The sequence below is a fragment of the Cimex lectularius genome, unplaced genomic scaffold (assembly GCF_000648675.2).
Source record: "Cimex lectularius strain Harlan isolate CLEC.00 unplaced genomic scaffold, Clec_2.1 scaffold7, whole genome shotgun sequence".
In the NCBI taxonomy this organism is placed as follows: Eukaryota; Metazoa; Arthropoda; class Insecta; order Hemiptera; family Cimicidae; genus Cimex; species Cimex lectularius.
In genome coordinates, this window is record NW_019392731.1 from 1,899,925 (window position 1) to 1,911,607 (window position 11,683).

Consider the following 11,683-nt stretch of genomic DNA (forward strand, 5'->3'; position numbering starts at 1 on the left):
TTGCGAACCCTCTTTTTAAAAAAATAATGATAATAATAATAATAAATAAAAAAATTAATTTAAAAAAAGTTAAGAACTATCTTGAACAGTAAAACAGAGAAACTAGGCAAGCCAGATTATCTTAAAAGACCAAACTGAAGTCCATCACCACACCGACATCAACAAAACTATCACCTCTTTTTAATAATAAAAATGTAATAGCGCTCTTCCTGAGAAGTATTTGTTTTAAGTATAATGGTTAGAGAATTTGCAGGAGGGAGCCTCCTGGACGTGGGATCTTTCATTTTAAAGAAACTTTTTTGTTGATACTGGGTTAAAAGACATGTGTATTTTTACCAATGAGCCATAATAATTTAAATCATTTTACAAACTATATTACCTGCGTGCAAAAGTTTTATAAACCAGCCGATTTGTTTTTCAAGCAATAAATTGTGTATTGTGATATCTACGATACAAATGCTATGGCTAGCTTTCAAATATAATTTTGGCTAGTGGCCGATCGATATAGCAAAGTAGGTGAATTTTTTTTTTCAAGAAACAAAGTTAATATTCATTTTTTTGCACCCCATTAACTTTTGATTACAGAATTTTGAAAAAATCAAATTTTCTTACAAGTTATTGCCTTCGAAAACTTTTTTGGAAAACAACAAAAATGAATAAGTTTCAAACGACTCCACTGATCAACTGGAAAAATAGTAGTGCGCCCTCAGATTTAACACGTGAGGAGTTTTTGTTAATCTCTTCCTTATTTTTTCACTTATAATGGTATACCAACTAAAATTTACTGAGATAGGCTCAAATAAGATAAATGCACCTTTCCAAGCTATAATACTTTACATGCAATTCAGAAATTTATAGATTTTTTATGTGAAGGGCTTTTAAAAAATGCTCGCAGCGGATCCAACCCAAAAATATATATTTTTTGGTTTTCTGTAAGTTCATATTGAAGGCCTTAAAGAGTTCTTAAAAAGAATCCTAATTTTTTCTAAATATCCAATTTTTTGACATAATTTTCTGAAAGCGTTTTTCGTTATTGTAATATTTTTTGTAATTAGTCCCATTCTTATTATATTATGATTTTCTTACCTTAAAAGAAAGGTGTGATACAGCTTATAATAACGTTAACATACATGCACAACAAAAGCAGAAAAACAAGTTTAAAAAATAATTAAAGTAGCTTTTCAAAAGTTTCTCGGCTCCTAGGGCCCATTGGCAAGAATGCTTGGGAAATATTTCTCGATCTAATATCATCAAAAAAAGTTCATTAAAACTCGATGATCCTAGGACCGTATCTACTCTTGTTAGAAACATTTTATACTTAAGATTCGTGATACAATAGTTAGTCATAATTTTCCCCGTTTGCGGGCTCATTTTGAATATGTCTTGTTTAAAGATTAAATAATGGTCAACCTGGGAAAATAAATTATTTCAAATTGTACTGAATCTGTCTTCATAGAAATCACACAGCACGTGGAACTGTCGGAAACTACCAAATTACAGGTTCATCAAACTGCCGATCACAGGAGAAATCTCTCAAAGTTTAGCTAGGATCACTTCAACAACCAGTCTTGCCAAATTAGGTGCGTTACAAAGATCGTATAGTTAATTATTGGCTGATTATGTAATTCATTTAAAAATAAGGCAAACATGATTTGAAAATTTGTGATTATGTCACTCAATGCTTCAGCAAGTGTTTTATAATTGTTTGAGATTGATTTATTGATTTATATTTAGGTACAGTAATGACTAATAAATAACGTTTTAAACTTTTAATTTGACTATAATTCTTAGCCGATAATATTTTCTAGCATATATTGTTTATTATTTTCTTGATTATGATTATTTTCACGATGAATTTTTAAAAACTCTATTATAAAGCGTACTAAAAATTTCTAGAATAACTGGATTTTAAAAATGTTTTTTACACTTCAATTTTAGTTATTCTTTAATGTTGATTACGTATTGTTAACTTGTGTTATTATTAAAAACAATTACTTTAAATACAGACATTTTAATTTTCAGTAGGGAAAAAAACGTTCGTTTCACTTACATTCTGTTTTAATTAACCTATATCTCTTAGCAACATTTCAAAGCATTGGATGATATTGACAAAACCGGAATATGAGGAATTAGTTGGCCAGAGATAAAGATAAATGGGAAATAAATATGAGTTTATATTAACTGAAATATTTTTCTTCTAAAGATAAAACCACGAAAAATGTTTGACCATTACCTTTAACAATATTTTTATTATTATAGATTAATTATTTTTTATGATTGGTTTTTAACTGTGCTTTAATTATTATATTATAGGTCATATTTTAGCCCGATTATATCTTTTCAGCGTCATATGCACCACTATAATTTTTAGTTTTCAGTAGTTTTGAATTTATTTAACATTAGAAATATAGCTTTTACAATAAATAAAATAAGTACAATTGATATTCACTGTTCGCCAAGCTCACTAAAATGTTTCGCCATGTCAACACGATTTCGTATACCCTACGCATTCTAACGGTTATGTTGGAAACATTAGCTATCGTTTTATACCTTTATTGCACCTTTCAATAAAAACTTATATGTAATGGTTCAATGAACCACATACCAAATATAAATTACAACATTGAGTTAATGAACACAAATAAATAAAATTAAAGATTGTTAAAGTTTCAGATATCACTCGGCTTTGTGAACGTTTTTCTGTTTTCTTTTTGTAATTAATTTTTAAAAAATTTTCTGACCTACATACATATATATGTTTTCTACTGCATACATATACATAATTATAAAAGTAACTATATTTTTCTGATACATAATTATAATTTAGGAAGGTAATTATATAAAAAATGGTTAACTGGAAACAATGATAATAGGTAATGCAGAAAAACAAAATAATAAAAGATAAAAAACAGAGAGAGAGAGAGAGAGAGAGAGAGAGAGAGAGAGAGAGAGAGAGAGAGAGAGAAAGAGAGAAACTCAAAATAGATGGAGTGATAAAAGGAGTAAAAGGGAACAAGTGAGAAAAATAGAGCTTGAGAGAATGATAAACAGAAAAAATGTGTTGAATTTGAAATCTCAACAAAGGAAGAGAATATATTATTAAAAAAAGGAAGAGAGAGAGAGAGAAGAGAGAGGAGGGAAAGAGAATGAGTGAGGTAAGAAAGAACTTGTATAAAGCTTGTGAATTAAACAAATGAAAAAAGAAAATCTAGAGAAGTATATCGAAAGAAGAAAAAAGAGAAATTGGAAAAAAGAGGACATAGTAATAATGAAAGAAAGTAGGAGCGACAGGGAGAGAGAGAGAGAGAGAGAGAGAGAGAGTGAGTGAGTGAGAGAGGAGAGAAGTGTATAAAGCTTAAAAACAAAAGGTGATAAAAGAAAGACTAGAGATGAGAAAAAAGAAAAGGGAAATGAGATAGAAAGAGAACATTAGTAAAGAAAGAGTGTGAAAGTACTGAGTAAATAATAGAAAATTAAAATATAATTTGGTGTTTTCTAACGATTTTCGACTTTCTTTGTTCATGGATTTTCGATCGGTTAGAAATAAGCAGGGATTACCATCATAATTTTTTAAAAATCGTCTTTCTTGAACTTAGTTGAGCAAAATGTTTTTCGACTTTCTTTGTTCATGGATTTTCGATCGGTCAGAAATAAGCAGGGATTACCATCTTAATTTTTTAAAAATTGTCTTTCTTGAACTTAGTTGAGCAAAATTTTCACTATTAAAGGTTTGATTCTTTATTATTGTATTTAAATAATATAATAACAAAACTGTTAAAATATTAATGTGATTTGAGTAGTTTTGTTCCATAGTGGATTTTTATATTAGACAAAAGAGATTTTTTCGTAATCTTTCATTCCCCTTTATTTTTAAAGTCAACACTTTCCATCGAAAATGGTTTAAGGGAAATAATCGTAGGCATTTTGCACCGATGTGTTCGTAACGTTTGAAAAATTATACGTAACGCACAGTTTTCTCAAGAGAACGTGATTTTAAAGTATTTGTTCTCTTCATTTTACAAAACGCAATTCAGGGCAAACTTTATTAAACAGTTACTATTTCCCTAGTTTTTAAGTTCACCGTCTGGTTTGAAAAATAATTTATGAAGAGATATTGTTTACATTATTTTATGCAAGTGAATGTGATCGTTTTGCTATAATTTGGCTAGTAATTATGTATGTTCTTTTTTTAATACGTAATGTTAGATATACGTCATAACTCCTTGTATACAGTTGAAATATGCGCGTTGTATCATTCTAGTTTAAAATGTTTGACATATGTTTACATTTTTATTTTATATAAATTCTATAGCAAAGTCTGGTAAACGTCAAAATCGAAATAAATATATAAATTTGTGCAACTTAAGCTAAAACATAAAAATTTACTCTAAATTACACAATAATCACGATTATTTTCCTAATAATTTTCTGCGGAAAAAATCTGTTTGAAGAATAGACGAAGAATAAAAATTGATAGAAGGTTGAGGTTTCCAATCATCCTGGTCCCGGTATTGACGCTTTTTAGCATTTCACCACCTTCACTGTGATTGACAAAAGAAGAAAACTATTGATAGTTTAAACCATTGAGAATAGGACGGTCAGGATGATCGAAATTGTCAAATAAATGCTTTATATAAAAATTATTGATTGTGGGAGTAGTCGATGTGATGATGATAAACATGACATTTATAAAGAAAATTTGTCGATGGTTAAAGGATGATGTATGAGGAATTTGTTTAGCTTGAACAATCATTTTATTTTAGGTTGGAAAATTGTTTTCTAATCCATGAATATAGAAACTCCAATGGTGAAAAGTTAGCATGTTTAAAAACGTTCGCTGCATCTGTCATCTTTCCATAAATCGTATACGACGACTAAATCGTTTATTGATCTTCGGGACGCCCGCTGGTATCTGAGCCATGAAATGACAATATCGCACGTATACAAAGATTGCTTTTCACGGTTCTCGCACGGGCCCGTTTTTTTCCTACAGCTTTAACATTTTACTGCCGTTTCTCACGTCGCATTTCTCCTCTTTTTATCTCGGTCTTTCAAATTTTATTGTATTTTTACAACGATTTTATTACCATCGGCTGACCTGGATTTGTCTTCTCGACTCCCACCTTAGATCAGATTTAATACATCATACAAATATTTTGCTTAGAATATAATTGAACTCAACTCGCTTAATAACAGATAAATTTGAGTCTTGCATCGTGTATTCCAGCTGCTAAAAATTATGGAAAAAGTTTCGCGAAGCCCAGGTTGAAAAGGAAGCTCTGGATAGAGGATATTGGGGCCGCATTTATTTACCGTCCAATTCAATAGGGCCTTACGATAAGCTTCTTTATCCTAGTGAGTTAGTATAAGAGGAAGTTCATGTTAAGTTTGGCAATGAGATCCCCGGATCTACCGCAAACTACCTCCAACAACAAACTTCGGCGTGACCGAGCAAATAAACGCACCCAGCACTTCAGAAGTAAGAACCGCTTTTTACCGACATCTCCCGATCTTAAGATCAATACGAAAATGGTTGATTTATAGATGCTAGATAAACTTTTTTTATTTCTTAATTGCAAAAACCTCACTACCAATGTATTATCTAATTATATTCAATTATCTGTTTTGTTAGGGTTTTTTATTTTATTTTTTCCTTTACAAATAAATAATTCTTTTTAAATTGTACAACTTATTATTCGATAGTATATAGACAGGAAGCCTGAAACATCTATATCACACTTTTCTACATATTTATATTTATTTGTAAATAAATTATTCTTATTCTTATTCAATTATCTAAAATATCTTATTTTCCAACATATGAAAAAATTAATAAAATGCTCTGTTTTTCACCTAGCAATTCAGGGTTAGTACATATATGAATTTGGTTGAACGAATAACTTCCTGTTATTGGGCAACTATGAAATCTGGTCGCCATATTTCATTCAATGCTACTGCTTGGAGAAAGGATTTTTGTTCTGGATAAGAAATGTCTAGGACACACATTAAAGAAAGGAAAATCTGCATTTTGTGTGTGGAACATTCCTGATTGAAACCTTTCTAAGTACTGATATGAACCAGATTTAGCGATGAACCATTTTGGTAGAGTAAAAATTATCCTGATCAAAAAACCAATAGGACTTTGCTTATATGTATTCCAATATTATCAATTTGATTCTAAGCTAAGCAACAATGCCATAATAACTTAAATTTATTTCTGTAACACTTTATTAAGTTAATTTATAACAATGTTTGCTGACAGCATAATTTACATTACTTTTAACATATTCAGTCAAGTTTGAAGTCGCAATATTAAAGCGTAACCACCTAAATTTAATGTTGACATTTAAAAACATTTTGCAATACTAGATTAAATTTTGGTTGATATTCTAAAGACAAAAAAGGACACTGGTGTAACAAACAAATATATGTAATTTTATCGTTATATTAATTACAACCAGTTACCCCATTCTAAATTTTATGTATATCAAATGAAATATCTGAAATTCATGAGTTTTAATCAAAATTATTTAATTATGATGGTTTGAATGAAAATTAACAGAAACACTGGAAAATCATTGAGTAATAATTAAAAATAACTAACAGTTTAGTCTATCATTAAATTATTTTACGGTCTTTTGGTGAATTTTGTTTCAAACCATCATAATTAAATATTTTATTAAAACTCATGCATTTCTGACTTCCTTTATTTGGTTTACATTAAAATAAGTATGTTGTAGTACATATACTGATTTTTAAAAAACATATAATTTTAAATAAACAACAAAATACCCTCTATCTTTGAGTGTATATTTTCAATGTATGTTGCATAGTTCGTGCAACTCTGCATTACATCAAAGCTGCAAATTTTGCTAAAACTATTTTCATATAGATTCACCAGATTGAGAAAATGTATTGCAGAGAGTTCAAAAGGGCAAAATTGCCCCCAGAGTGCAAAAGTAAAGGGGCAAAATTTGATCTATTTTAAACTCCAGACCGAACCACCACAATCCGGCCCTCAATTAAAAATTCATTAAAAAGCATGATTGAAAGAAAATAGAAACATCAGTGCCGCTTAAGCATTTAGCATTTAGAAAATAACTGCTTAATGTTTCCCACCTAATTGAAGTGTGCCATTCCTTCACTCCATATAGAGAAGCATATAAGAATTATGCTTGGACATAGCAGCATGTGTCTGGGTCCCCTGTTCCAATTTGTAAAGAAACCCAGACGTTTTACTCTACATAGTACTACAAAGATACCTCGTCTTGAGTTCCTTGGTGTATATTGAGACTGAATATATTTATTAGCGTGAATGTGTAGTGTGAGAGGTCAGATGGAAGTACACATTGACTCTCAATTATATTAGTCGTTGTTGGGGTCCTTCCGAGTCGCCGTTGAACCTTGCGGGCCCTCACAAGGGCCGGTATTGTACCCAGGAAGGTCCCAACTGTTCTGCCTTACCGGGAAGCCCGCAACCGTGAGCTCTACGGCACAAGACCCCTTTCAGGCAGGCAAGAAGGGCACTCCTAAGTGGTATGCTCTGTAGATCCAGCGAGGAGGCTTTTGGCAGACCGTGAGAGGCAGAGCTTCCACCTGTCCGACTGTACCAGGCACCCGGAGATCGTGAGCTCGTACGACCCGTGGGTCCTTTCTAGTCTTCAAAGTGGAAACCCTAGTTCCTTGAGTAACTCAAGCGTGGCTCTGAGAAGAGCCAGTGAAAATATGGGCGAGATGTATCTGATGAGGTTGAGCCGAATTCTTTGCCGGTCCGAAGGACAAGTCTCCTCTTTTGCTGGATAGAAATTAGTGACTGGGTTTTTACTTTTTACAAAAACTCTTTCTTGATCCTTGGTACCGGAGGTATTTGGGAGGTATGATTTTGGAGGAGTGGGAAGTGGCTACCTTGGATTCTCATTTTTCTTTATTCAAAAGTTTTGTACAATTCGTTTGTCTCTATTTACAATCTGCTGGTGTAAGTGATAAGGTGTAAGTCACCACAGTCGTATATATTACAATATGTGTGGAGGGTGATGGAGAGATATGAAGTACTCCAACAACCTAACTGATTGAATGATATGTAAATAGGAAGGAATGTATTTAAGGGTGAGTGTATTTGAATGTAGGAACTGATTGCATTGGGGGCTGAAATGACCTAGCTGTTGATAGCCAGCCGCTGAAGCCCAACCCATGTATATATTTTATTATTTTGGCAATGTGTTATATTAAATGCTGTATTAAAAATAGTTTGTTTTTTTATTTGTACAATTTTAAAATTAAGATTGCTCGTTATTTCTTTATTTATTTCAAAATCTACAGTTTATATACATGGGTTTATTGGGCTGGATACGTGCCATATTCAATTATAGGTAGCATTATTGAGAGATTAAAACATTATGAAAATAACAGACTATCTTCATTTTAAAATTTTACAAATAAAAAAAATAAAAATCTATTTTTAATATAACCCATTGCCATATAAAAGACAAAATGGTTAAAAGCAAAGTACATAGCCAGATTGGAACATAAATCGAACAATCAATTTAAAAAACAAATTAAACCTTTTTTACAAATAATTGTAGCATAGTTTATAAGAGTAGCATTTTTGTTAATGGTATAAACGATTTTTTTTAATGTTTTTGAACAATTAATAGAACAGAAGAATTGTTTCCTATTGTTAGGTACAATTTAACACTTTGTTTCATTCTTACATTGATACTCTTACTGATAAATTTGTAAAAATAATATGGTTGTTTAATAAAAATAAATAAAAAATAATGGCTCACCCTAGCTTCTGAGTAAGTAAAGATAATCCATTTACATATAGAGGCATTTAAACAATGACAATGCAAAATAAGTAGGAATTCATACATGCAAATTTGAATAATAAGAAGCAAGTGGGTCAAGAGTGGACGTATTGTTACTATTACCAGTTAAAGGGGAAAAATTATAGGTTATCGAACATTGTTTTTCCCTTTGAAAAATGGACGATTGGCAAAATAATGTGAAAAGCTTGGCGCAACGGGCAAAATTTCTTTTGCACAATCAAATTCTTTGTGACTGCACTTTCCTTCTAAGTGGAGAAGAGGTTGGTAACAAGAAACTTTTTTTCTTCAAAAAATACAATTAATTTTGGTTGTTTTATAGATAAAGTGTCACAAACTTTTTTTGGCAAGTACAAGTCCAGTGTTCTACACAATGTTTTATGGCCAGCTCCCTCAGCCAGACAAACCAATTATCATTACAGATATTGAAGAGAATATTTTTCATGACATGTTAGGGTAAGATTTTGTTTAAAATTTGATTTACGGTAGATTAATAAGTACAAAAATTAAAAGTAACAAGGGTTTATCACGTCGCAAGGTCACATTTTACCAAACAACAGGTAGAAATATCACCCTTTTAACATTTCTAAAAAATTGAATATTTTCCTATTTGATCATACTTTAAATGTCATAAACATAACATTTACATTTTTTTTTTATTTATTTGTTAATTTCAGTTATATTTATGAAGATAAATTGGAACTAACGAATTACAAGCATGCCTGTCAAGTATACAATGCAGCACAAAAATATATAATTCTACCCCTTCAACAAAGTTGTCTCATGTATATGAAAAAGTGTCTCAATCATGAAAATGTAATTCATTTATATGAATTTGCAAAATTCCATGGTGAAGATGATCTGGCCAAACATTGCCTAAAGGTGTTTATTATGTAATCCTGTGAATTTATAACAACAAACAAAAAGTAATTAAATTTAATATTAATTATACTTTCTGTCGATTCAGGAAATTCAACTAAACACATCCAACATTTTACAAAGTAAAGCATTTTGCTATGCATCATTCACAACTTTAAATACAATTTTGGATTTGAACAGGCTGAATATCTCTTCAGAAATGGAATTAATAAAAGCAATTGATAAATGGGCTAATTTTAATTCTTCAAAAAAAGGTATTTGATCCTAACAATTGTATGATAAAATTAAATCCTAACAGAAGTTTTTTAGACACTATGTCACCAAAAATTATTGCTAACGAATTAATAACAAAATTGAGGTTACTTACTGTATCCCAAAATGAATTTTTTACTGGGATATCAGATTCACGACTGTTGAATGATAGTGAGAAACTTGCTGTTCTTATGCGTATTATTAAGCCAGATTTTCCACCGATGGAAAATGGACTGTGTGAAAAGAAGATAAAAAGGAAACCATGTAAAGCCAAGTCGATTTCAACCCTTGACATACAAGTGAAACCCAAACAATTTATGTTTTACTCTAAAATCAGCTTAAAGTGATTTATTTTAAAATAATTATAGGATCAGAGAGAAGCAAGGTTTGATGGGAGTGAATGGTTCACTTCAATTTTTACAGTCAACACTTCAATCGATCTAATTGGAGTTGTGGTAAGTCTGAATTCTAGCCAAGAACAAAAATGTTGTTTTTCACTTTACACTTTTACTGAAAATATTGATTTAGAAGTAAAGAAAAAATTTTTCCCAAATTTTTCTAAATATTCAAATAACTAACAAATTTAATGCAATTACATAGCTTTGTTTGAAATATTTGTATTTTATTTATTTATCATTTAAATTTTAGATCAATCTTCAAATAAATGATATGCCTGGGGAGTACAAGGAAAATATAATGGTCAAAGTTGGCATGGCAAACAGCCAAGATTATTTCACCGAAGGGAGCCTATACGGCCATGTTAAGTATAACAGCAAAGCAGAAATTTTGTTCAACACAATTTCAACCCTTGATCCTTTCAAAGAATACTCAATGCACATATTTTTATGTACCTCTGGGATTTATGCTATTGGCACCCATTCTCAGCGTATTTGTAAAGATGCAAATGTTGAAATTGATTTTCTATCCCATTCCTCGTGGGAAAGATCCCACCCATGGAACACTACAGTGCTATCATCAATTATATATACAGATCCAATATGAGTGGATCCACTTGAATTTAGTTTTTCAGTATGATAAGAATAATAATTATTTATTCTCATGTTCAAAAAATGAGTATAGAATAAATGATATGTTAATATATTGTTGTATGAATTTGTGCAATCCTTTGTAGATCATAATAAAAGACAAATTTAAAATGATGGGTGTGGTGGCCACTACAGTTACACGGCACTCGTCACTGTAAGTAAAGGTCCCAGGTTCGAATGTGGTCCACTGCATTCAAACCCAACATACTTACATACTTAATGGGCTTTTTGTCAAAAAAAAAAAAAAAAAAANATATATATACAAAAAGCCCATTAAGTATGTAAGTATGTATATATATCCCAATATTTTCTAATATACAGGGTGAGTTTAACTTCTGTTCCCCCCTATATTTTTTTTTATTGAGGCATTTTTGAGAAAAACCTCGTCACTTAAACTTTTATTTTTAAAGTTTTATTTAACTCTCTGTGATAGCGGGATAGGAGTACAAGGTTAATTATTTTAAATGGCAACATACTCATTAACATACATTTTTGAAAGATTTTTTGATTCTGAATTCAACGATGTAAACCGTTTTTAAAAGCTCTTCCAAAAATGCCCCATTAAAGAAATTATAGTGGGGGAACATAAGTTGAACTCACCCTGTACATATGAATTTTAAATTATGTGTGGTTATGCAGTGATCATAAAAGAATTATTTTTAAAACAATTGTTATTCCCCA

At 30.7% G+C, this 11,683-nt stretch overlaps 1 protein-coding gene across 1 annotated transcript; it reads left to right on the forward strand.

Moving 5' to 3' along the window:
- Positions 1 to 5,268: 5,268 nt before the first annotated feature.
- Positions 5,269 to 11,055, forward strand: LOC106663818 (BTB/POZ domain-containing protein 2-like). Its single transcript, XM_014388906.2, has 8 exons — positions 5,269 to 5,479; positions 8,954 to 9,088; positions 9,148 to 9,281; positions 9,503 to 9,707; positions 9,793 to 9,958; positions 10,014 to 10,255; positions 10,325 to 10,411; positions 10,605 to 11,055. Exons 2-8 carry the CDS (start codon positions 8,984 to 8,986, stop codon positions 10,956 to 10,958), a joined length of 1,293 nt encoding a protein of 430 aa, XP_014244392.1. The 5' UTR covers positions 5,269 to 5,479; positions 8,954 to 8,983; the 3' UTR covers positions 10,959 to 11,055.
- Positions 11,056 to 11,683: the final 628 nt, after the last annotated feature.

Coding starts and splice junctions, on each gene's coding strand:
- LOC106663818 (XM_014388906.2), top strand. CDS start 8,984: ATGGACGATTGGCAAAATAATGTGAAAAGCTTGGCGCAACGGGCAAAA. Junction 9,089..9,147: donor TCCTTCTAAGTGGAGAAGAG/GTTGGTAACAAG, acceptor GTTGTTTTATAG/ATAAAGTGTCACAAACTTTT. Junction 10,412..10,604: donor TCGATCTAATTGGAGTTGTG/GTAAGTCTGAAT, acceptor TTTAAATTTTAG/ATCAATCTTCAAATAAATGA.